Raw genomic sequence first — 27,225 nt, forward strand, 5'->3', positions numbered from 1 at the left:
GAAAATCCTCAAAAGGCAAGACCATTTGTCCCATCCAGTATCTGATTCTCCTGATTGCAAACATGACCATTCTTGTAACCCTCACTTCAGACCACAGCATTTATTGAACATAAATCATTTCCATAACAACAATTTAAATTGTCAGTTCCTGAACCAAATGTTCATCAGAGCCACAAACAGAAATTGTTCTAAGATCATTCTAGAGGTGGTTGTGGCATTAGTGCAGCATCCCACGGGGTACAACTATCGTTATGACATAGACTTCTGGATCCGCCCTCTACTTACCCCAAATGTGGTCACACACATAGGCACCCACAAGAAAAGGCTACATCTGCTTCATGTTTTGGGGCAGACACAAGAGACCCAGAAGCTTCTTGTGAATGCGCCCATGAAGAATTTCCACTCGGCTTAAACCATTGACAGCCATGGACCTGGAAGCTAGGAAAGTGCTTAGCACTAAAGTCAATTTTGCAGATCCAATATCCTTCAGTACTTGCACTTTAAAGAGGCGAATGAACTATTCTACCAGTCGATTTGAGACTGGATGTAAGAACAGTGTAATAATGTGTTTAATACCATTTTGGGTGTGAAACCTTTAGGAATAGGCCACTTTGGATTGGGGACCACTACCATTCATGTATTGCAAAGATGTGCTCCAAGGCTCCCAACATGGTCACCATTGACAGTTGGAGGAACACAATGTGTGGGAAATAGAAGGCATTCACCAGGGTTAACCACATGGACACCAGGAAACAGAATTCAGAGTCGTCTTGGATACTTTTCCATTGCTGCTTGTATGCATGCCATTGTGAGAATGCCTGTGATGGGACCAGTTGGTGTGCTTATCGTATGACACACTGTCACACCTTTTATGAAATATTGTCATAGACACAAAGCCAGTAGACATTATCTCAGTGTGTTAGTTGCCTCATCCGAGAAAACACCTAGTGAGATTGACTCTTGAACTGAAGCACCCAACATTGTAGATAGTATGGTACTGCCACCCAACCACAGTCACCATCTTCTGCAAGGGGCACAACACCTTGCCAGACTGGAAGTTGCCACCAGTGAGGATGAAAACAAGGTGAAGACAGGGAGGTTCAGCACTGGAGTACTTGAGAGGCCAGCCAACCCAGCTGGACATTGAAAAAGCAGTCACATCAAGATGCTTTACCAGTGTGCTGTGAATTTGTGGGTAACTCATCGAGCAATTGCGCTGGTTAGCTGATTTCTGGCAATCAAATTCAGGATCAGAGCTTGATAGAAGGTGGAATAGTGCATCTGCATTAGGATGCTTAGCAGAAATGTGGCAATGAATAGAATATTGTAAATTTGCCAAGTAGAGTCATATGCTGAAGATGAAACGTGGGACTGATAAATCACAAGACAGGAGGCTACTTGGAGGGTCAATTTTAATTTCTGAAAAGCCAGATTGCACCCTTCAGACCACTAAAAAGATAATCATTTCTTGTGGAAACAGGGCACCGGTTACACCAAAGTTATCCTGTTACATTGATATAGTACAAATTGTGTGTTCAGGACTAATATCTCCTGACTGTTTTCGTCAAGAGGCAAATGAAAATACACCTGTATAAGATTGGCTTTGGAGATTTGTCTACCTCTTAGAAGTTTAGAAAAGAGTTCATCTGAATAAGGCAATTTATAAGAATCAATGTTCTGAGCACTAATGGCTTTTTAAGTCTTCAATCAGTTGAATAGACGTGAGCCTGCTGGTTTTCTATCCAACACTAATGGTGTTGCCCACAGACTGTTGGAAATGGAGACAAAATTTGTTGTGCCCATGTGTCAAGCCCAGTATTTACATTATCCTTAATGCCCATTGGCATCAAACAAGCTTTGCAAAATCTTGCATCCGCTGTCAGATTTAAAACTGTGTGGTCATATGACAATCCATTGCATTCCCCAAACCCACGTTTAAACAGTGGTACAAATTGCGTATGAAGCTTGTTACTCAAGGTACCAACGAGCTAAGGGTACGCACTGCATGATGATGAAGATGTGGAGATGGAATATGCATCAAGGTCAAATATATTGTTGACTGACAGATCTGCCACAAATGACTATTCGAGACACCTGGTTGTAAGTGACTGTTAGTTGCACAAGTCCTAGAAGTGACATGTCATAGTGGCTGTCTGCTAACAATTTTGAATGTTGATTGCACTGCACTCAGCAAGGGAGTGCCCACACAGGTTTATCACTGAGATCGAGACACCAATAACAAAAAGAACAGTTACTGGAGTGTTTGGTATGGTTGCACGTAACAAAATTTTAAGTAGTGTCAGCATCTGATGATTGCTAGAAATTTTATTAATTTGCGTTCGCTGGGGCCACTGGCTGGTGTCCATCGTGCTGTGGGATACCTCCACTATGTAACTTTGATGTGAACAATCACATCATCATCCTTGTAATGTGGACATTCCCATTTGGCGTCTAAGCAATTTGGAAACAAAGTGTACCACCGCAAAAGATGCACAACATTATCCAGGGATTTCAGAGAACAAAACTGGTTGGCCACTTCCGAATGAAGCTTGTTTACCATTTTGTAATTGGTGATGGAAACTTGCTGTACTGTATCATGTCGGCTCTGGGCTACCTGTGATGTTACTACCATGTGCATTTTCTTGGGGAAATGATGAGACAATAAAGACATACGTCAGACAATGGTAACACTGATGGACTGGACAGAGGGATAACTTTTGAACCAAGGAATATAATTGAGGATTTGTAGACAGCGAAAAGGCCTATTAGTTGTCTGGACATTTAATCTAACTTGCCTGCAAATACTGCACAAGGGGTTTTTCACGTACTTCCCAGTCCCGTTGATCCTTGTTAAATGACTGAAGCTGCTGCCGTTGATTCTGTTGTAGTTTTAGCCTTTTTGTTGATTTAGCCATTGCTGCTGTTGTTTCTGTTTCAGCTTTGTTGTTGTTGTTGTTTTAGCTGTTTCTGTGAAAGCTCGAAAAATCTGGTGTCCATGATTGCACTTGGTGGACCAAAGTTGCGACGGACTCACCGCAAATGTGACTCTCACTTCAGCTCACAAAATTTATTGAACTAAATTACTTTTGTAACAATAATATCAACTGTCAGTCTGTGAATCGAATAGTAATGGTTCTTAGTAAAATATCCATCTTGCAGGAGGAGAGTCTAACACATGGGTTACCGATTTTGATTAGTTTTTGCAAGGACATTTTATATTGAAAATGGAGAGACATGTTTTGGATTTTGCCAAACACTCCCTAGTTTTTGAAAAAATTGAGGTCAATATTGATGACGGCAAATCATATTTTCAATGCCATACATCCAAAGATCATTTAAAAACATACATTTTTTATTAATATAATAATGGGTCTGAAGTTAATAACGTTTGAGTTACTAACATTTTTGTGTTTTCATGCTGTAGCTTAGGTATCCATCATACATTGTATGTAGCAGACTGAGGTCTTCAGTTAAGCAGCCAAGGCATTTGACTGCCAAACCAATGATCCATTTTCAATTTTTTTTTCATTGCATCTGATAATTGCAATACTTTTCTTTGCCTCTTTTTTTCTTTGTAAAATATCAGGTGGTGTAATTAGTAATCAAATAATTATATATTTAATGTATTGACAATTATTTTCTTCATGATAAATAGCACAAAAATACACCTAAGGTATGTTACTGCATAATCCTAACTCACTGTCTATTCATGAGCATTCTCTTAATCGGTGGGGTGAAACTTATCATAAGCAAAACATAAATATTTCTCACATCATGCACAATGCATGAATGAAATCCCACAGCATTTACATGTTTTCCAGTACACTGTTTGTGGGAAAAACAGATCTATCAGACATCAATATAATGTGTACCAAAGGTATAAAAGCACATTTTGAAACAGGTGTGAAAACTGGTTACAGACCTACACACAGATTTTAATAGGATCTTCCCTGTCTTGTAATTCTCTGCACTTCTGTGATGTCACGTGGTTTTGAAGCCATACGATGAAATTCCTTACCTGTCAAGTAAGGATTTGATTTCAGTAAGGCATTTGACACTGTCCTGCATTGCCATTTAATGGCGGGGGAGGGGGGGGAAGCTTATGGAGTTTCAGAGCATCCCTGCAATTGGATTCAAGACTTTCTTGCAGATAGAACTCAACATGTCACTCTTAACGGAACTAAATCGGCAGAGGTAAAGATAATATCCTGAGTACCACAGGGAAGTTGCTGTTTACAATATATATAAGTGATCTAGTAGAAAGAGTCATATGCTCTTTAAGGCTATTCGCAGATGATGCAGTTGTCTGTACCAAAGTAGTAATGCCAGGAGATAGTAATAATTTGCAGAACGACCTGCAGAGAATTGATGACTGGTGCATATTCTAGCAGTTGACCCTGAACATAAATAAATGTAACATATTGCGCAGACATAGGAAAAGAAATCCACTTCTGCACAGCTACACTATTGATGACAAACAGCTGGAGACAGCATCTGCTGTAAAATATCTAGGCATAACTATCCAGAGTGACCTTAAGTTGAATGACCATATAAAACAGATAGTGGGAAAAGCAGACACCAGACTCAGATTCATTGGTAGAATCTTAAGGAAATGTAACTCATGCACTAAAGAAGTGGCTCTATTCTTGAGTATTGTTCATCTGTCTGGGATTCCTATCAGGTAGGACTGATAGAGGAGATAGAGAAGATCCAATGAAGAGTGGTGCGTTTTGTCCCGGGATCTTTTAGCTGGCGAGAGAACGTTACAGAGATGCTAAACAAATTCCACTGACAGACATTACAAGAGAGGCATTGTGAATCATGGAGAGATTTAGTATTGAAATTTCGTGACAGCACTTTTCAGGAGGAGTCAGGCAGCATATTACTGCCCCCCCCCAATACGTCTCGCATATTGACCACGAGGAGAAAATTCGAGAAATTAGAGCCAATACAGAAGCTTACTGACAATTGTTCTTCCCACGCACTATTCACGAGAGGAACAGGATTGGAGGGATTATATAGTGGTACCGAAAGTACCCTCCATCATACACCAATAGGTGGCTTGCAGAGTATGATGTAGATGTAGCTGTTCTATTTAAAAAATAGGAAAGAGATGTATCAAAGTATTATCAGGATAAATAAAAAAACTGATAGCAAAGAAATGCCACAGCCAAAAATCAAGTTTGGCAGTCTGCTGTGTTGACTGCATGACTGCCGACATCGCTCTGTTACACACATTCAATGACGGATACTCAAGCTACAACATGAAAAAACAAGAACGTCAACAACTCAAACTTTATTAACTTTGGACCCCATATTATTATCATTATTTATTATTTATTTACTTTTTTTTAAAATTTGGTCACCTATGGACAGCATACAACTTAAGACTTATGGTGTTTCTTTTCCTTCCGTTCTTCCCAGTACTTCTTCATTTTCTCGCCAACTGCTCGTCTCAACTCATCTCTCCACACTCTCTTGGGTCGAGGTTTTGGCTCATTTTCTTCATAGTTAGCATTTTCTATCAATAGCCTGAAGTGATTCCTGTCACGTATTATTTCTTCTGCAACATCTATTTTGTTGGTTCTACTGCTTCTATCCATCCTACAGTTTTTTTTCAGCTTACTAACGTAATTAAAAATTTTCTTTGTAATCCGTGTTTCTTCCATTCTTTTTAAATGTTCATAAAATTTTAACCGTCTCTTCCTCATTGTATCTGTGATCTTTTCTATATTTTTGTATTTCATTTCTCCTTTTAATACACCTGTTTTCCTTGTTTTTCTCAGGACCTAGAGTTTTTCTTAATATTTTTCTCTCTCTTTTTTCTAGTTCTCTTAATTCGCCTTTATTATTCAATGTTAGGCACTCTGATCCGTATGTTGCTTGTGTCCTAATAACTGAGTTATAATGTTTAATCTTTGTTTGTATGGAGATTGATTTCTTATTGTAGTAGTTTTGTGTTAATTTATATGCAAATTCTAACTTTTTTTATTCTTTCTTTGTTTGTTATGTTATCCAGTCCATTGGCTTGGATCCACTCCCCCAGATATTTGGATCTAAAACTCTTTTAATTTTTCCATACTTTGTTTTCATAAACTTTTCTTTATTATGTTTGTGTTCTATATACTTGGTTTTTTTCATAGGATATTTTTAGCAAAGTCTTTTCAGCCATCTCATGTAACAGATCAAGCATAACTGTTGCGTCTGTTAGGTTTTCAGTTATCAATGCCATATCATCCGCAAAGGCTAAACATTTCACTTCAAATATATTCTTTCCTTGGCCCATGCTTATACCCTTTGTGCCTCTGTTTTTAATGTGCTTTCCCATGTTTTTACTATTTTATCTAAAACCAAGTTAAAGATAATTGGTGACAGTCCATCTCCTTGTCGAACTCCTGTTTTGATTTTGAATGGCTCAGAAATTTCGCCTTGAAACTTAATTCTTGATGTTGTATCTGTGAGCGTTTGTTCAACAAGTCTTCTGGTGTTTTCATATATCCCTGATTCATAAAGTATCTGAAATAGTGCTTGTCTGTCAACTGAGTCATAGACCTTCTTGAAGTCTACAAAAGTAATTACTGTATTTTTATTTTGTATAGCTCTCACTATCAAATTGTTTTTAAATTAAGAATCTGTTCTGCACATGATCTACCTTTTCTAAATCCTGCTTGATAATCTCGTATATTAGGTCCTGTTTGTTCCTCTATTCTATCTAGAAAGTATTTTGTATGTCACTGGTAACAAGGATATGACCCTGTAATTGTTGGTGTCTGTTTTATCTCCTTTTTTATGGAGAGGATGGATCAGTGCTTGTTTCTAGTAACTGGGTATGATTCCTTTTGTCCAAATGTCTAATTACTTTGTGAATTTTCTGCCATGTGGATAAGCCCCCTAGTTTCCACATTTCTGCTGCTATCCCATCCTCTCCTGGTGCTTTGTTGTTCTTCAATGCTTTGATAGTCTTTTTTTATTTCTTCTACTGTAGGTGGTTCCGATGGTGGATTTTCATGTTGTGGTTTTTGAAATTGTATTCTGTCATTAGGCTCTTCACAATTTAATAGCTTTTCAAAGTATTCAGCTAAAATTTGGCAGTTCTCTTTATTGCTTAAAACCATTTTTCCATTTTTATCTTTAAAATGTAAACTTGGTGAATGGAATCCTGTTAAAACTTCATGAAAGTCTTATAGTAGTCTCTAGTGTTGTTCCTTTTAAAGTCTGAATCCATTTCTTCTAATCTGTCTTTGTCATATTTTCTTTTCACTGATCTGATGATTTTTGCTGTCTTTTTCCTTTCTTCTTTAAACTAATCCAAGTATTCATGTTTCTTATTACTGGTCCATTTTTTTCCATGCCTTTAGTCGATTGTCGATTGCTTCATCACACAGTTCGTTCCACCATCTGTGTCTTGATATTCTTTGTGGTTGTCCCATTTCTTTAAATGACTCTAGCATTGTTTCTTTAATTTCTTCCAAATCATCCATTTTTCTTGTGTTTAGTATATCACAGAATTTGTCATGATTTTGCATAATAAATCTAGTGTTTACTCTTGGAAATCATCTTGGTTTTGGTTTAGGTTTGTTCGGTTGGAACATGGTCTTTATTTCAGTCAGATAATGGTCTGAGTCTATGTTTAGGCCCTTCTTCACTCTGATATTTTTTTGTAGTTGCGAGTTGTTATTGCCACATGGTCCAACTGATGTTCACCTGATTTGGATTAGGTGATACCCATGTTTTTTTTCTTTCTTGCAAGTTTCCTGAAACATATTTACATCAGTTTTAGATTAAATTGTTTACAAAAATCTATGAGTCTTTCTCCATTTCTGCTGGTTCTTGCATGTGCTGGATAATCTCCAGCTACTGATTTAAATTTTATTTCTTTGCCAACTTGTGCTTTAAAGTCACCCACTAAAATTTGTATATGTTCTTTTGGTAATATGGATGATTCGTGTTCTAGCATTTCCCAAAAATCTTCCAGTTTGTCAACATTTGTTCTGTTATGTTGGTTGATAGGTGCATGTGCATTTATAATAGTGTAACATTTATTGCCTGACTTGAATGTCAGAAATGAAATTCGTTCTGATGGGGAGCTAAAATTAGTTATTGATTCCGTAGGTTGCTGTTTGACCATAAATGCGGTCCCTAATATAGTTGTATTATTGGAATTTTTAATGGCTGGTTTTCCTTTTTAGATCCTGTATCCACCTGACTTTAATGCATTTTCATCCAGATACCTTGTTTCTTGAAGTTCTAATATAAGTGTGTTGTGTTGACTGAGAATGTCTGTTAGGTGTTTTAGTTTTCCAACTTTTATAAGTGTGTTGATGTTCAGAGTCCCCAGTAGATGTTTTTTCTTGGGTCTTATCTTTGAAGAAGTACTAGGAAGCTCTGACTCTTCCTTACATGATGTTCTAGGCTCTCCAGAATCCAAAGGCCTAGTTGCACCACCATGAACAGCAATGGAAGATTGGTTACTTCCTGGAGTAGTTTTCCTTTTGAAATTTACCACCATGTCGTAGGTTAAAGTTTGGTTCGGGGAAAGGTAGTTGAACCTTTCGATGATAAAAATTCAAGCATTTAGCTTAGAATTATAAGTGAGGCTGCCACTAACATTTGGGACAGATGACTTTTGTAGCCGCCCATTGTGGGAACAGACACTACAGTCTGTTGCTTTTATACAAAAGCCTGCCTCTTCCGCCAGTTCCACCGTTCTGATGACCTTCATCGCCCCATATTATATTAATAAAAATGTATGTTTTCGACACTCTTTTGATGTACAGCATGGCAAACAAAATTTTCTGTCATCATCTTTGACATCAGTTATTTCAAAACCTTTATAATGTGCAGCAAAAAGCCATAATACATTTCTCTTCATATTCAATGTAGTACATTCTTCCTAAACTTAATTAAAATCAGTGACCCACATGTTAGACCCTCCCCTTGCCACACACAAACAGAAATTATTTTAAGATTATTCCAGATAAGAAGAATAAAATCAACAAGACTTAACCAAATAATGCGTTTTTTTTGCGGTCTGAGTTTTATACAGGCAAGAGGTAATGAAAACAGTAAACAACTGTGGCATTGCAAAGTCCACTTCTAGAGCCTAATCAGCAAACAGTAACTGACGCAGAGACTGCCGCTAGGTGGTCCTATTTTTGCTTGCTACAGAAACTCTTATGTGATCTACCTGTGATATTGGCCTTATTCCCACTCTACGCATCATCACTGGACATGTGCGAATTACACATATCAAAACATTTGTATCATTCATCTGCACAACCAGCTGGTTTACTAAAACCACTTCATAATTTTTTTGAAATTCTAGATTTATATTAAGATACCTTGTAAAACTTATTGGAAAAACAAATCTGAGATCTGTGTTAATTTAGCATTATACAACTAGTCTCAGGTTCAGTATTGGCTATTCTAACAACCGATTTATTTTACAACCTGTCCACTTCAGAAGTAACCAATCAGGCTTGTGTACCCAGTTTTTATGGCTGCTAATAGTCCAATAGTGTTTGTGGCAGTGTACAGTGAGATCAGTTGCTGTGTGATATACTCTAGTCTTCTAGTCTGGAGGAAGAGTCTTTGGTACTGACAACTCAATAGTGTTGTTTCGTTGCCCCATGATTGCAGGAAACAAGGCGTGGTTGAGCAGACAGAAAGAACCACTTTTCAATTTGTTTCTTTGTGATGTTTTTAGTGTTTATTCTCTGCACCAATGCAGTGCAATTATTGGTGTAAGCCCAACAAAGCATGCTGCACAGCCAGGCTCATGAATTTGTGTGCTTGGTGAGGGACCACTTTGGCAAAGAAAAGGAAAAAGGTGATCCCAAATATTATGTTGCCCAGATTCTAAAGAGGAAAATAAGCAAAAATATTTGTTCTGGCAATAAGGAAAGAAAAGTGCAATCTAAATTGTGATAAGAATGACAGAAGGCTGCAAGCACCAGGAAAAAGGTAACTGAGGAAGAAGCAACTGACAGCTTTGGACAGTTTTTAAGAACGCACTATTCATCGTCATAACTATTATAACAGAAGGGAACTTCCTGCACTACCAGAAGTGCTTTTGTCACTTCAGAGAAGTGATCTTAAACTGCAACAAATTTTCATTGTGTGCAGTGCTCAAAGACAAAGGCTTCAGTTATTTTGTGTTTGACAGACATAATATATTAATAATGGCTGGAAAGGACAGTTGTTTGTTCATAGTGGTGCAGATTTATGTGTAGAATCATGAATGTGATATTTAAAAGTATTGTACAGCTAGATAAAACTTGGGTTAAGGCTAGCCAATCATTATGTGGGGGCCGGAGTGATGGAATTCCTGAGAGGACAATAACAGTGCCGTTGGAAAATGAGGGTAAATTACTGTTTTACATCCAAGTATGTTGGAAGTTTTGTGCCAAACTGCCTGTTGTTGTTGTTGTTTGGTCCCAAAAATACAGGTGATTATCACGAATAGGTGAACATTAGTTTTCAGGAAGTGGTTCAGAACATGCTTCTGGCATCAGACAAGGCAATCTTTGATTATCATGGATAATGTAATTTGAATAGTATGAATAATGTAATTTGTTTCTTTATTTATTTATTTGTCCAAAAATCATTTTAGTATGTAGTTTGCACATGTGATATAGGACAATGGTAAACCTAGTTAATTTACAATACAGTAGTCATTTTAACTACATTGTTGACATAATCAAAATGCATAATAATATAGATTGGTGTACTACATTGCTTCTACATGTGATAATAGCAGTTATTAAGTGAGATGTCATGATAAGCACAATGTAAACTATATTATGAATTGGCAACTAGTAAAATTTGATAAATGAGGTTTACTTGTTACTATGTTCCATAAATTCAGTTCAAGCAAGAGCTGTTTTAACTTTATTTTAAATGCATTTAATGTTGGTATGCTTTTTAGGTAAGAAGGCAAATGGTTATATAACATAGCTCCAGTCTGATCCACTCCTCTTTTGCATAAGTTTGTATTTACTGTGTTCATGAGTAGGTTCATCTGCTGCCTAGTTTCATATGTGTGTATATCATAGTTATGTCTGAAGAGATTTTCCTTCGTTAAGATGCTCCCTTTCATAAAAATTAGTATTTCATATATATACAAGCAAGGCAGCAGCAATATTTTGAGACTTTTAAAAAGAGGTCTACAGAAATCCTTACATATAGCTTTTTTTATCACCCTGATAATCTTCTTCTGTATTTTAAATGTTTTTGTAGAATTTATGGAATTCCACCAAAATATTATTCCGTTCATAAGTAGTGACTGTGTACTACAGTGGTACATTGTCGGCACTGATGAACAGCTTGTATTCTGAGTGACGATCCTAACAGCATATGGTAGTGAATTCAGTCTCTTATTTAAATTTGTTATGTGCACCTCCTACTTCAGATCTGCCTGAACCTGAATGTTTCACTATCTTTGTGTGTTATTTCTGTAATCTGCTGACAATTACTCAGGTACAATTAAGTTGTTCATGGTAAGACACTGACTTTGGCAACAAGAGAAGACTTCATTCATGGAAAATATGAGATGTGGATAGGAGAGAATATTTGAAGAAGTTGTAGAGTTAGTTACTAAGTTTGCATTTGTTGTGAAGTACACCAAATAACTTTGATATTAAAGCATACTAGAGACTAAATAGTTCTTTACAGTTTTTTTAGTTTATGTATTACAGCAAGTAACTGTAAATAAAATCAGTCTTACAAATACAAATTGCATGTCACCAAGATATTTCTTCTTGCCATAGGGAATGTGAGTAGTAGCGAATGGCACAGGCAGCTGTAAGCCGAGTCCGGCAGCATTGTGAACTGTCAATGCCAATAATTTCTCTCACAGATTATGATTTCACTGTTTTTCATAAAGTAGTAATTTGGTTAGTTATACCATATCTCTAAAACAGATTCGAGATATGGACAAGAAAATATAGGAAATGATACAGCTCAAGAAGAGGGTTAAAATTCATCTCTTTCTTCCAGATTTGCCAAATGTGATTTTACGCTGGAATTTCTACTTTCTTGTGAAAAACAGTTGTGAAACTCTTACATAATTATGATTTTGAATATGTTAATGGAAAGACTGGACAAAAGCAGTAATCACACCAATCTTTAAACATGGAAACAGAAAAGATTGTAACAACTACAGAGGTATCTCTTTAATCAGCGTTGTGGGTAAAATCTTCTCAGGTATTGTTGAAAGGAAAGTGCGAGTATTAGTTGAGGACCAATTGGATGAAAATCAGTGTGGGTTTAGGCCTCTTAGAGGCTGTCAGGACCAGATCTTTAGCTTACGGCAAATAATGGAGAAGTGTTATGAGTGGAACAGGGAATTGTATCTATACTTTATAGATCTAGAAAAGGCATATGAGCGGGTTCCTAGGAGGAAGTTATTGTCTGTCCTACAAGATTATGGAATAGGAGGCAAACTTTTGCAAGCAATTAAAGGTCTTTACATGGATAGTCAGGCAGCAGTTAGAGTTGACGGTAAATTGAGTTCATGGTTCAGAGTCGTTTCAGGGGCAAGACAAGGCTGCAACCTGTCTCCACTGTTGTTCATATTATTTATGGATCATATGTTGAAAACAATAGACTGGCTGGGTGAGATTAATATATGTGAACACAAAATAAGCAGTCTTGCATATGCAGATGACTTGCAGATTCGATTGAAAGTTTGCAAAGTAATATTTCAGAGCTAGATCAGAAATGTAAGGACTATGGTATGAAGATTAGCATCTCCAAAACGAAAGTAATGTCAGTGGGAAAGAAATATAAACAGATTGAGTGCCAAATAGGAGGAACAAAGTTAGAACAGGTGGACGGTTTCAAGTACGTAGGATGCATATTCTCACAGGATGGCAACATAGTGAAGGAACCGGAAGCGAGGTGTAGCAAAGCTAATGCAGTGAGCGCTCAGCTACGATCTACTCTCTTCTGCAAGAAGGAAGTCAGTACCAAGACTAAGTTATCTGTGCACCGTTCAATCTTTCGACCAACTTTGTTGTACGGGAGCGAAAGCTGGGTGGATTCAGGTTACCTTATCAACAAGGTTGAGGTTACGGATATGAAAGTAGCTAGGATGATTGCAGGTACTAGTAGATGGGAACAATGGCAGGAGGGTGTCCACAATGAGGAAATCAAAGAAAAACTGGGAATGAACTCTATAGATGTAGCAGTCAGGGCGAACAGGCTTAGATGGTGGGGTCATGTTACACGCATGGGAGAAGCAAGGTTACCCAAGAGACTCGTGGATTCAGCAGTAGAGGGTAAGAGGAGTCGGGGCAGACTGAGGAGAAGGTACCTGGATTCGGTTAAGAATGATTTTGAAGTAATAGGTTTAACATCAGAAGAGGCACCAATGTTAGCACTGAATAGGGGATCATGGAGGAACTGTATGAGGGGGGCTATGCTCCAGACTGAATGCTGAAAGGCATAATCAGTCTTAAATGATGATGATGATGATAATGGAAAGCCCATGATGGACTAAAACCAGGACTTTTTTGCCTGGAAGTTTAAATATTTAACAGTCTTCAGTGTGCCTGTCTGCAACTCAGCATTTTCTGAATATATTAAACATATTTTTAAAAAGTCAGCATAGCACATGTGTAGCTGTATAAAGCAGATTTTCCCGTGAAAAAATATTTGTTCATATTGGAAATTAATCTTAATAATTGCTTGTGGCAATAGGTTGACTGCTAAAACTAGTATCAAGTTTGATACTAAAAACATGAACAAGGTTTAATAATGATGTTAAGAAATTGTAGAAGGCTTCTGCAATTACTGTGGAGGAGAATACAGTTATTGGACCTGACATTTGTTCCATTATTATTAGTGCTGTTTCCCTTTTCTTCATCTCTCCATATTCACAGTTTTCATAAGCATATAGTAGATTAGCCAATTGCTCCCATAGAGTACCAGTCACTGTCTTCATCTGCTCCCCCCCCTCCTGCCTCCCCCCCTTTCCAGTATCTGCATTTATTACAAGGTAAGGTTAAGCCACTGGACTCAGATTCTGGTAGAGTTAGCTGCATACAGCCATCCATATTTATGTTTCCTTGATATCTCTTAATCAGTTATGGCAAAAATCCAGGTTGATTCCCTTGAAAAGGGCAGAATAGATTTTTTCCCCTGGTTTCCAGTTCAAGCTTGCATTATGTCTGGACCTGATTCTCTTTATCCAGTATTTTGAAAGTTTACTACTTCCATCTTTCAGATAAGAATCTCCCGGCTATCATACTGTAAGACACAAACAACAGAATTTCCAAATATAGGCACAAACGTACAAACAATCCATATACTAATACAAGCAGTTGCTGACAAAAACGAAGAAAAGGACAGGCAATGAGGGTGGAGGCAGACATGGTGACGGTGATCGTCGCCGTGATATGAGGTCACTCCAACAAGTGACTAGGTGGGCATCATGAAGCAGATGAAGGATGGTGCATGACTGGTGACCATGTAACTTCTTGGCCAGACTCCAATCCCCATTGGTGTAAACCTGTAGAAACTCAAGAAATATGTCAGGGTGTTGTCTGTAGGAGGAGTCTGCAATATACTTCTTCTTTTGAACCTTGAAAGTGTGGACAAGATGGTCTGCCTCATCATTAGATTTGGGGTGAAAAGGAGGAGCAGTCACATGGTGAATGCCTTGATGGGCTCAAAAACTGTGGAAGACATAAAAAAAATAAAATAAAATTGGAATAACATTGCTTACTAGGCGTGTATAACACAACTCATTGCCAGTACAGTGCTGCCTTTATTGTTAACCTAGCCTGCTTTGTTCATCTGCAGTGATTATTTTTGGTAGCACTGTTTTGTTCTTGTATCATTTTTTATGATGGAAAGTGTAAGTGAACAATGTGCAGCTGTGAAATTTTATTTTCTGCTCAGTAAAAATGCTGATGAAACTGTTTTACTGTTGAAAACAGCTTGCCAAGATGACTCTATGGGAAAAACTCAAGTGTACAAATGGTTTGCTTGATTTAAAAATGGCAACATGTCAATTGATGACAAATCTCATTCTGGATGTCCATCAACTGCCCGAATCGATGAAAATATTGAAAAAATTTATGAGCTTGTGTTCACAGACCGTCAGTAGACAATTGATCAACTATCAGAGATTCGTGGGTTATTTTGTTTGTCAAAAACTATCTGATTTGTGACAAACAGGAGACTGATTCTTTCACTACTACAAGGCATCTGCACAGACAGCCATCTCTGTTAGACAGTTGTTGGCTAAAAGAGTTGGCCATGTGTTAATGTCACATACAAAGCTGTATATTTACCTACTAAAATGTACTTTAAACAATGCCAGTGACTAGCTAGGCTTTTATATTTGTGTATGCATCGAATATTATCAAGAGGTTTGTTACTGTTTGTTTATGAGCAGGCAACTTCATTGTATACTAAGATAAACAGGTATTGCAAAGATGTAACAACTACCAAAGAAAATAAATTTCTCGTAAGCTTTCCTGTCCTACCGGACACTGAGTCAAAAAATCACCTGCTTGTAACAGGAATTTCTTTGACCAAGACAGTTTGACACTTAGCCAACTGTCATTCAGTCAAGATGGTGTACTCAGTAATGAAACAAAGCAGTAGTCTCTGCCAGAAATATCGACTCTTAGACAGTGTATCTAATAGTGTATTTTAATATGACAGTATGCTATCTTAGGCAATTTATAACACTTATAAGTAAGCATTACGAATATGGATTGTTACATGATTTTATCACTTTTTATGTATTTCAGTGTTATTGTCTAATCTGCTTTCAGAAAACACTTGATAATGGCACTTTGAAGCAGAAATCATGATTGTGTAAGTGTAAATGTAACACTGTAAATAAACAACAGTCTAATCACGGTACTGACTTAAATATATTATGAATGTGGCCCTGCATTATGAAAAAATTATTCAGATAAATCATTTGTGAAGATGAACTGACCCTGGCAGGTTTAGCCAATAACTTGTCTGGGCAAACACTAGGTATCTATGATAGATTGAGCATTAACTGAAACTTTAAAAGTTACTGCAGAGGTGTAGCTGACCATTTGGTTTTTTAACAAAACCTGAGGGTAGTTGACCACTCAATGGATGGAAGAGGCTGTATGACACCGACGACATCAGCCTGTGCAATTCTGATTTCACTTGATCACACAGAGCCACTGGATAATGGAGCACATGGAAAAAAGTGCAGCCAAGCTATAGGTTTCAGGGTATTGTGGGCTGCAAAATTAGTGACAGAGCCTGTAAGGGACTTGGTTGGAAACGACGCACACTGTATCCAAAATGGAAAAAACCAAAACCATTTGAAGCATCCATACTGAACAAATTTGCTGTACCAGCATCATTCACTACCAAAAAAGTCAAGGAACAAGCCACAGATATATATATTGTGGGAGCCATAAATAGTCCCAAAATTGGAATGTGCTGCTTGTTGTAACTCACCAAATGTCGAGTAACCCTCAAGCTGAAGATCCCAAACCCACATAAGTTTGTGAGTTCAGCAAAATCATGTGTCCACTTGTAGTCTCAGCTCTTTGTTCATCACTCACATTTGATAAACAGTTTGTTATGATTCGTACGTACTGAAGACACACAATTAAAATCCATGTCCATGAGCACAGTAGGTGGCTGGAAACGACACACAGATGTTTTATGTCATTTTTTCCTAAAGTTGTTGTAAGTTTGTTGTCAGTCACCAGCACTTAGGGCATGCTGTTCTACCACATTGCACGAAATAGTGTGGGCAAGATGGGAGCACAGAGTGCTGCCATTGCTATGGTTGTTGTTTGTCATGTCGCTGTCCAGTGCGGTACAGAGGCCACTTTTGTATGGCTACCACATAGTCCTCCTCCCCCCTCACTGCCACCTGGGAACTGACTGCCTCTAAGCAACCAGGAACAGGAGCTAACACAGCATTTTTGTGCCAAGCTTTAATTTGATCACCAGCAGGACAAGATATTTTGAAAGACTGAGCAACATTTAGCACTCAGCCAAAAATGGATCTCACTCTGCAGTGCATGTTGACGCTGCTCCTTGTCAAGAGCCAACCCAATGATGACACCATGGACCATAGAATCAGCATAGGAATCACGACGAGCATCAGTAACAAACCGACATTTATGACTAAGGCCACGGAGTTTGTCTGCCCAAGGCTGGTAGGACTGGTAGACTGTTTATGACAGCAGTAGAACTCTACACATGCTGCAGAACTTCACACATGCTGCAGTGACGTGTGTGTGTGTGTGTGTGTGTGTGTGTGTGTGTGTGTGTGTGTGTGTGTGTGTGTGTGGTGATAATTTGACAACTTATACATTTCATTGAACAAAATTAATGCAGGTTACTGGAGTGGGGCTTACTGGCACAGCAACTGGTAGAAATGAGGAGAAGTCCAATAAAGAAACAAAGCCTTACACATGTCTGCATCTGTGACACCGGAAGCAAGGAAGTGTTGCCTAAGCCAGTTCACATGAGCCTCCCAGTCTTGGGAGGGGGAAGGGTGGCAGGTATGCCATCAGCATGCAAGCCTGCCAAGCCGATGTGGCCAACAAGTTCATGATAGCAACCATAGTAGCCTGCTGCTGCTGAAGGAGAGATTGGAGCACTTCCTCCATAGACAAAAGCACCGAAGGAACAACCAAAGAGTCTGAGCATGTGGACGTGAACACCATACTCTTCGCCATTTGTATAATATGAATGTACCAACGTTTATTCTTCTACCACATACAAGTGAACAACAGCCGAGAGCACAGACACAAACATAGAAACAGTCCAAGTACTGATACAAGCAGTTGCTGCCAATAAGTATGACCACATTGTGAGGGCGAGTGCCTCGTGCACTGTGCTTATAAAAGAGGAGGGTCATGGTAGGCAGCGCAGCAGATGCTGCACCCTGTGCACAAGTCTTGTGGACCACCACAGGCAGCCTCTGGGACTGGCCCATCTTATTCAAAGTGTAGTGCACTGGTAACCTGGTGCCACAGCATGTATTCAAGTATTATGGACAGGGTTATAACACTTAATGTTGGGTTAACCTTGGCTCTCTTCTCATGTGCATATGCATCATTACATTACTAAGGGAGAGGAAAAATGTCGTTTTATTAAAGGCTGTCAACATATTTTCAGTCTAGTTTTTTCTAGATTTGCTCACTCTGCATTTCTTGTATATTTTGTTCACATTTTTCTTGTCTCAGCATTTGTTATCACACCTTACTTAGTTAGAATGATAACTTATTATTTGACATTGGTGTGGAAGTAAAGAAATGTATACTTAAGTTGTTCACATAAAATAAAAGTAACCCTGACCTCAACCTGAAGGTTGATTATCTTTACTAGGGATGGTACTGTGGGATAGACGTGGTACTATGGGAAGTGCTTATGATAACTACAATCCTCTCTAGGTGTTGGGTCTGTAGATGACCTAATATGGCCAAAACTGGTCATTAAAATAATATTTAAAATTGTGATATAGATCATGCTTTGTTCTTGAATTCATGGACTTATCATCAAATCAGTAGTTCCCTCAAACTGGGTAGGCATCCATTGTTTAGGATACATGATGACACCATTGAAGCCAGTAGGGATATTACATTAAAGAGGTTCAAAGATTTGTTTAAAACTATTATAGTTTATCTAATTTGATGTGGTTAATAGATACTGGAGCGCATATATTCTCAAACATTTGTCACAAGATAGTTGATATGCTACCTCTGAACACTTGCAAATTGCAGAATCATGTTGTAGGAAGAGTATGTATGCCTTTTGAGAAAGGCTTCTCTTTATCTCTATGAAATGTCTTCCAGAGCTACTTTAAAAATCAATCAATATTTAGATCACGACCTCAGTTGCATTATACCAAGGAAGTGGAAAATTCAGTGTTAAAATTGCTCAACAAAAACTGTTTTATGCCTTTTTGAAAGAGAATATTGAATAATTAAATACTGTAAGTACTACAGGAGGAAACAGGTGATAGCCAGAAAAGTGTCTTTTAATAACTAAACAGTCCGAATACAAAAACAATTATGAAAAGGATAGTTGCTACTCGCCATATAGCAGAGAAACTGAGTTGCAGATAGGCACAACAAAGGCCTTGTTGGCCGAAAACGTTCTGTGAGAGTCATTTTGTTGTACCTGTCTGTAACTCAGCATCTCCACTATATGGTGTGCAGCAACTATCCTTTTCATAACATTGTGGCTTTCTATCATGGATTTTGCATTGTTTGGCTATAAAAAAAATTCATTATTTGTAACGTTGTGTGATAAAGATTGTGTTACGTCCGCACTGAATGTAACTTCAGGAAGTAGTGGTTTAATATATCTCATATAAATTTTGAGATTACTTTTGTTCTTTACCTAATTAAATTGTATTAGTTTTTTAACGAAACTATTATGAACTACGACAGAACAACATAACTACAGAACATATTGTGTGACATTTTTTAACCATTCTTTATATACTTGTCACTTGCATTTCATAATTTTATTCACAAAGAACTTGGTTTTAAAATCTATATTTTAAAACTGTGACACACAGTATTACAGTGAATCATGACAGTTGCAGCCATCTTGAGATGAAGTACAATTTCTTAAACTAATAAAAAATATTAGTTATAAAAGCAACCATTTATGGAGCACTGTACACAGAATCTGTATCTTTCAAAAGTTATGACTCATTTTATGAATGCTGAGCATTTTAAAGAATTTGGTAACAGGGTATAATACATGTAGATAAAGGAGGTCAGCACAAATGGTCATAAGTTTGTTTAACCCATCGGAGAGCATTGTGGAAATGTTGAGAAACGTAAATTGGCAGATACCTGAAAAAATAAATAAACTATCATGTGACAGCGTACTTACAAAATTTCGGTAGCCAGCTTTAAGTGTGTTATGATACCCTACTTTGGGACAACGAAGACAAGGTCAGACTAATAACAGCATGCACAGAGGCATTTAAGCAGTCATTCTTCCCACACTTCATATGTGATTTGAATGGTAAGAAAGCCTTAAATGTGCTACAGGGAAATAACCTCAGCTATGCACTTTATACTGGTTTCTGGTGTATGTACGTAGATGAAAAAATGACGAAAGGCACAAAAACTACAAAGAGAATTTTCCTCCCCTATTTCATCTTCTTATTGTGTTCTCCCTCTCCCTTATCATTTTTAATTTGTTATAAAAGTATTGCCATGTACTTTATATGTTAAATGAGCATATGGCTCTAATTTTTACCAAACGTCTTCAGTTTCTAATCTAGACTCTGTTTTTAATTTGTGTGTGTGTGTGTGTGTGTGTGTGTGTGTGTGTGTGTGTGTGTGTGTTCGTGTGTGTGTGTGGGTGTACATTTGCATGATGTAATGAGCAATTTTCCATTTAATCATGAAGAAATGAGAACTAATGTTGTGAGATAATGCAAAAATAATTCCAGGACACAAATGTCATATATAAATAGAAATGTTGAGCGTTGCCAATGTTTAACCAATTTGCATTCCTCATGCTATACCACATGTGACATTTGGTAGTCTTGTAACACTATAATTCCAAAATATAGCTTTGTTTTTCTGTTCTTGATACAGGTACAAATAGACAGGGTGTAATATCTCACACTTTTCCCCAGTCTGTTTAGTTTCATGGTTGTAATGTAGCTTTTTTATTTTATTACAATCGTATTGACCAACTAGGATCATGTTAACAACTTCAGTTCCTCTTCTTCCTTTGTTGTTGTTTTCCTATTTTTCCAGTATTTCCTCATTTTCTCCCTATGAAGTCTCTTCCTTTCTTCTGTCCATGTTGTTCCCGATTTTTTATTTCTTCTGCTTTGAAAGCCTTCCAAATTCAGTATTTTATATTTAAAATGTTTTTTTTTTCTGCTATTTCTGATTCTTTGATATTGTTTCTTTCTAGATCTTTCCTTACTTCTGTAATCCATGCTATTATCGATTTCTTCTACCAGAAATATAGGAGTATTTGTTTTGTTAGTCTATTTCCATCCAATCGGTAGAGGTGTCGGAAGAAGGTTAATCTTCGTTTGACCATTACTTCAGATATTTTCTCTGTATTTTTGTAGATCTCCTCATTACTTCTTATTTTCCAACCCTCTGCAGTTTTTATTGCAGCCAATATTTTTATAGTAATCCTTCTTTCCAGTACCTCTAGTGAAAATGAATGCTGTAAGTCATAATCAGTCTTAAATGTTGATGATGATGATGATGATGACTACTTCTAGTTTGTCCATCTTATAGTTCATCGTTAGGCATTCAGATCCATGTAAATATTCTGGTTGTGCCACTGTGGTGTAGTGTTTTAGTTATGTTTTTCCAGATATATATTCTTGTTGTAAATATTTTTGGTTAAAGCATATGCTCTTTCTATTTTGTTAATTCTTACATCTATTGCAGATTTTTCTAGTCCATTCTGTTGGATAGTTTCTCCAAGATATTTAAATTTATTTATTTGCTCTATTTTACCTATTTGTGTTTCTATGAATTTTGGCACATTTTTTATATTTGTCATTAATTTTGTTTTTTCAACTGAAATTTGGGACCAGATCTGTTTGATATTTTTTCCAGAAGTTTTATTTGAATAAATGCTTCTGTCAGGTTTTCTGAAAGTATTTCAAAATCATCTGCAAAAGCCAAGCAGTTTACCTTAATTTCATTTGTTTTCCTTCCCAGGGTTATTGGTTCAATTTTGTGATTTTTTTTTTAGCTCCGAAATCCAGATCCTTACAATTTTTTTCTAGAGCACAATTAAACAGTAAGGTGATAAACCATCACTTTGTCTTAACACCAGTTTTTATTTCTAATGGCTGAGATACTACTTCCATAAATTTGACTTTAGATATTATACCTGTTAATGTTTCACGAATTATATTTGCTAATTTTGATTTAACACCAAATTCTCTAATGTTTTTCTGTCTACACAATCAAGTGCTTTCTTAAAATCAATAAATGACACTATTATTGGTTTGCTGGTTAACATTCTATGGCGAATTATTGACGTTAAGTTAAAAATTTGTTCTGCACAGAATCTTCACTTTCGAAAACCACCATGATATTCTCCCAGTATCTACCACTCTGTTCAGGAGAATTTTTTATTTTTTTTTCCAGTGTTTTGATGGCTTCATGAATTTCTAACTCTGTTAGTGGGAAATCTTCCTCTATATTTTGAGGTCTCACTGGAAATGCTAATTGATCTGTTGGAACTGGACAGTTTAACAGCTTTTCAAAAAATTTTGCTAATATTTCACAATTTTCTTTGTTATTTAATCCCATTTTGCCATTTTCATCTTTGAAAAAAAGTACTTGGTGCTTGGTATCCTTTAAGTATGTGTTTAAAAGTTTCAATAAGCTGAGAATTTTAAAAGTTTCTTTTGATTTTCCGGATTTTTTTGATGTTTGTTTTCTTTGTTGTCTGAATTGTTCAAGGTCTTCCTCTTCTTTTGAACATCTCCATTTTTGAGCTCTTTGTATTACAGGGTGTATACGACCTGGGAGATCCGGGAGAAATCCGGGAATTTTTTCATCCGGCAGAAAACCGGGGAAAACCCAAGAATTTTTTAGAATTCCGGGAATTTTTCATTGTTTTAGTTTTCAGTTAAATTTTTGTAATTTTTACTGGTAAGAACAGATACTCTAACAAAGGATATTACTGTATCCCACTATTGCAGAATGCTACTTCAACAATGAAACATAAACGAGAGAAAAAACGAAAATAACTTAAATTGCAAAGGAAATGCGCCATATACAACAACGACACACAGTGCTCTTGCAAGCATCTGCCAACAGCAAAATGTGTTAAAGGCTTTAGGAAGACTATGCGTGCATCATAACAACAAATTGCCTCCGATGAGCGTGAAATCACAACTGTTTACATTAGATCCGTTTCAGCAGTTTCGAGAGGGCTCATGTGCATGTGCAGTTGAGTCGCGTTTGAGCAGTAGATTCTCCCGTTTCTGGTTACAGGAATGTGACCGTTGGCTGTGCAAGCAGTCGCAGCAAGCAGCTAGATGCTTCCGGGAAAAGGGGGCGCCAAATTAATATTCTTGAGGAAAACAAACTTGTTTCACAAAGCGCCTACATCCAGCGCACGTTGGGCTATCGATTATTCATATGGTTTTGAGACGCATCCCTGTTGCAGGGTTTACACGACCCGGGACAACTGGGAAATCCAGGAAAAACTCAGGAATTTTCTTATCCGGCAGATAACTGGGAAAAAAACCGGGAATTTTTCATTGTTTTAGCTTTCAGTTAAGTTTTTATAATTTTGACTGGTAAGAAGTGACTCTCTAGCAAAGAATGTTACTATATCCTGCTACTGGAGAATGATACTGCAGCAAAGAGAGAAAAAAAGAATGTTACTATATCCTGCTACTGGAGAATGATACTGCAGCAAAGAGAGAAAGAAAGAGAGAAAAAATAAAACTTTAGTGGCAAAGGAAATGCGCAATTTACAACAACAAAACACCGGGCACGGACAAGCATCTGCAAATAGCAAAACTATGTCAAAGGCCGTAGGGCGAAGACCATGTAATTCTTCGTAACAATAAATTGCTTGCTATAAGCATGACGTCACAACTGTTCACATTCGGTTCGTTTGACCAGTCGCCAGCGGGCTGATGCCCATGCACAATTGACCCCCGTATGAGCAGTACCTTCTCCACTTCCCGCTACTTGAAGTGTGGCTGTTAGCTGTATGGGCATTAGCAGCAAGCAGCCAGATGCTAATGGAAAAAAATTTTTCTTGCGAGCCCTAACTGCCAGATTCGCTCATGCGCAGAGTTGTCGGAGTTGTAGTGTGGAGGGGATTACTCTCCACGTGCCCCCGTGTTTACGTTTAGTGATATCACTGCTTCTTTTCGTTTATACTCCTACGTCAAATGAAAACAATACTCCTACGTCAAATGAAAACAAAATGGATTGCTATCAAGTGAATTAAAATACATTCACATAATTACGGAGGGCAAAAATATATTTTTAATTTCAGTTTTCTGATTTTATCTTATTTCCAAGTTATTAGCAGTCAATCATTAATCGCCATGCAGAACAATGAAGTTATTTTTGCAAGATTGCTAAAGAAATTTGGCTTTATTAATCTTTCACCTGAGGCAATCATTTTATTTGAAACGAAGTGTTTAATTCCACAGTATTGGTTAGTTCCAACTGTTCGCTGAATTTCAAGTGCACTTTATCATCATCTGCCATGTGTGGCATTATGCCATAATAAAGAAACAGAAATTAGATCGTAGAGTACTGGTACTCCAAGAAAATCTACAACCCAAAAACCACACTGAAAAACTTAATATCACACGGGACCTACTTCATTGTGAATCTGTAAAAAACCAATATGCTCTTCAAGCCGAATTATGCATTTTAGCATGGTTTATGAAATTCCGATGCTCTTGGGTGTTTCCTCTGATGCCCTGTTTCTTTTATATTGTAATGTAAGCTCTCTTAGTGCTTTATACATGCAGGCCCGGTTGGACGAGCAGTTCTAGGCGCTACAGTCTGGAACCGCGCGACCGCTTCGGTAGCAGGTTCGAATCCTCCCTCGGGCATGGGTGTGTGTGATGTCCTTACGTTGGTTAGGTTTAAGTAGTTCTAAGTTCGGGGGGACTGATGACCTCAGAAGTTAAGTCCCGTAGTGCTCAGAGCCATTTGCTTTATACATATTTACATGTGGGCTTCATACGCCACTGCAGCTGCTGACGCGCAATAATGCCTGTTTTCTGGCGCTCTCTGGCAACTGGTAAATCGAACCTATTTCTAACAGTCTCCAGATAGTATTGCGAAAGGTGGTTTGAAAAGCGTTACTTTCAAAGTAAATTTCTTTTTACGCAAGATGAATTACGTTACGTGTGAGAAAGTGGGATGGATTTCTAAATCACAGAGCGTTTAAAATTGAGCAGTTTGAGGACCAGCCACTTACAAGAATTACGAGCCCAGACATTTGTCATAATTTTAGATTTACTGGCACATTTGTGTGATGAATCTTAAAGTATAACACACGCAAAAAAGATTAATATTACATGTGAAAGCTTAGCTTTTCTTGTCGCTATCCTATGTACATTAATTTAAAACGTTAACTTTTTTTCGTTGTGTGTTCGCGCTACGTAACCAGTGACTTGCTATTGGCTGACTATAACACGTGTCTTATGCTCTGAATATCTGCTGTCATGGGCTGACGAGATCACGTGGCATGAGATACTGTATGGTTGGCTTACGAAATGACATCGCAACCTCGGTTTAAACGCTGGGGAAACTAACACGCTGTGTTTGGTGCAGTTCGAATTTATACTTTCGTAATACGAAAATATGCAGTGTATGTTGCTGCAAATGAAAGGTCTTTCTAAAACTTCTCTCTTTTTTTCATTAAGTCTTTCCAAAACTTCTCTCCCCCGTCTTTTTTTCCCCGAGAAGCTCTATGCGAGTGTATAAAACGTCAACCATTCAAAGGATTGATAAGTTTTACAGGTCCGAGGGAAAATTTATGGAAAACCTACTGTCACTTAGCACGGAAAAAGTGTATTTTCGCCCGGGAAAAAGCACATTTTTTTAAACGGGATATCAGGGAAAAATCCGGGAATTTTTTTTTCCTTGTCCCCGTATACACCCTGTTTTAGTGCTTCTTCACACTCCTCATTCCATGGCTTGTTTTTATTCTTGCCATTCCTAAAGTTTTCTCTGCTGCTTGAGTTATTTTCATCTGGAGTTCACGCCAATCACCTTTACTTGTCTCAGTTTCTTCTCTAAATTTTTGTATATTTTCTTTTGTAATATTAGCTGTAGTGGTGTTGTATCTGATCACTTTCTTGTTTGCCTGTTTCGTTTTAGATGGGAGAAATTTTATTTTTATCTTAGAGAGACAATGATCTGAATCGAATTCTCCATTTCTGACTATTTTAACATTCATAATTTTGTGATCTACCTTTTAGATATGGCTACGTGTTCCAGTTGAAATTCTCCTAGGTTTGGATTTGGATGTCTCCCAAGTTTTGGAGTAAAAATAATTACAAATTGTGAGCTCCCATTCTTCACAACACTACTGCCACCTATATCATGGCCACAGGCATTTACTTAATTAATTTATTTATTTTTTGTTCCTACTTCTTTTGATGCCAGTTAGGAGCTCACTTGAGCACCTGTTGCCAACTCAGTTTATCGTCAACAGGGGAGGAAAAGGAAAAAAAAGATAGTGAGTCTGTGTGTCCAGGTAGCAGTAGTAGTGTGTGGACATAAGCCAGAAGTGGATTCTTGTTTTGTAACTGATTTTGCTTAATATTGTGCACAGTTGATGAAAAATTTTGTGTGTATGCGTGTGGGTGCGTTTGGTGCCTCAGTGTGTGCATGTATGCATGTGTGTATTCAAATCACTTTTGTTAATAAGTAATGTCATTATTTTCATCAGTTTATAGAGAAGTGAAAATTAATTATTAAGACTGAAATGGCTAATTTGTTACAGGAAAACAAGGAGGACACAAGAAAGTAGGTAACGCCTCTCGTACACTTGCACATAAGCAAGATGTAGAGAATGTTATGAGAGACATTACTGCTTACAGGGAAAATCTGTTTCTTCATCCAGTCATTAATATAAAGTTGTGATCTTTTTGATGTGGTTTATTTTATATTTGTAAATATGCTGTATTTATATAACAATATTATTAAAATTGATGTCAGTTTTTTACAATCTGTGTTGAGTTTTTGAAAATTCCTTCTTCCCGATTCCTTTGAAACACACACACACACACACACACACACACACACACACACACACAATGTGATGTTGTAGATCTGAGGATGAACTTTCCAGTATGACAAGAAAATGTCTGAACGTACATTCAATGTTACATTTGTGTTCTGCCTACCACAAATCATGGATAAAAAATTGCAAAGAAAGAGAGAGAGAGAGAGAGAGAGAGAGAGAGTGTGTGTGTGTGTGTGTGTGTGTGTGTGTGTGTGTGAGAGAGAGAGAGAGAGAGAGAGAGAGAGAGAGAGAGAGAGAGAGAGTAAACAATGTTACAACTTAACAATGGAACACACTAGGATTACAAGCCTGATCAAATCCCAGTCCAATATATAGCTTTAACGTCACAAAAAGTGTACTCACAGAGAGTAAAAAAAAATTCCAAATTGTGAGCTCCTATTCTTCATGACACTACTGCCATCTATATCATGGTCACAAGCAGCACTTTAACCTATTTACACTCTTCATTGT

At 37.4% G+C, this 27,225-nt stretch overlaps 1 protein-coding gene across 2 annotated transcripts in view; it reads left to right on the forward strand.

Annotated features, from left to right (window-relative positions):
- LOC124796652 (nardilysin-like) overlaps positions 1 to 26,694 on the forward strand; it is a 381,435-nt gene extending 354,741 nt beyond the window's left edge. For both annotated transcript variants that reach the window (XM_047260712.1, XM_047260713.1), the window contains exon 21: positions 26,473 to 26,694. In XM_047260712.1, the coding sequence (XP_047116668.1) occupies positions 26,473 to 26,612 (140 nt within the window). In that variant the 3' untranslated portion in view covers positions 26,613 to 26,694. The remainder of the gene's footprint in view (positions 1 to 26,472) is intronic.
- Positions 26,695 to 27,225: the final 531 nt, after the last annotated feature.

The sequence above is a fragment of the Schistocerca piceifrons genome, chromosome 1 (genome assembly GCF_021461385.2).
Source record: "Schistocerca piceifrons isolate TAMUIC-IGC-003096 chromosome 1, iqSchPice1.1, whole genome shotgun sequence".
Classification (NCBI taxonomy): Eukaryota; Metazoa; Arthropoda; class Insecta; order Orthoptera; family Acrididae; genus Schistocerca; species Schistocerca piceifrons.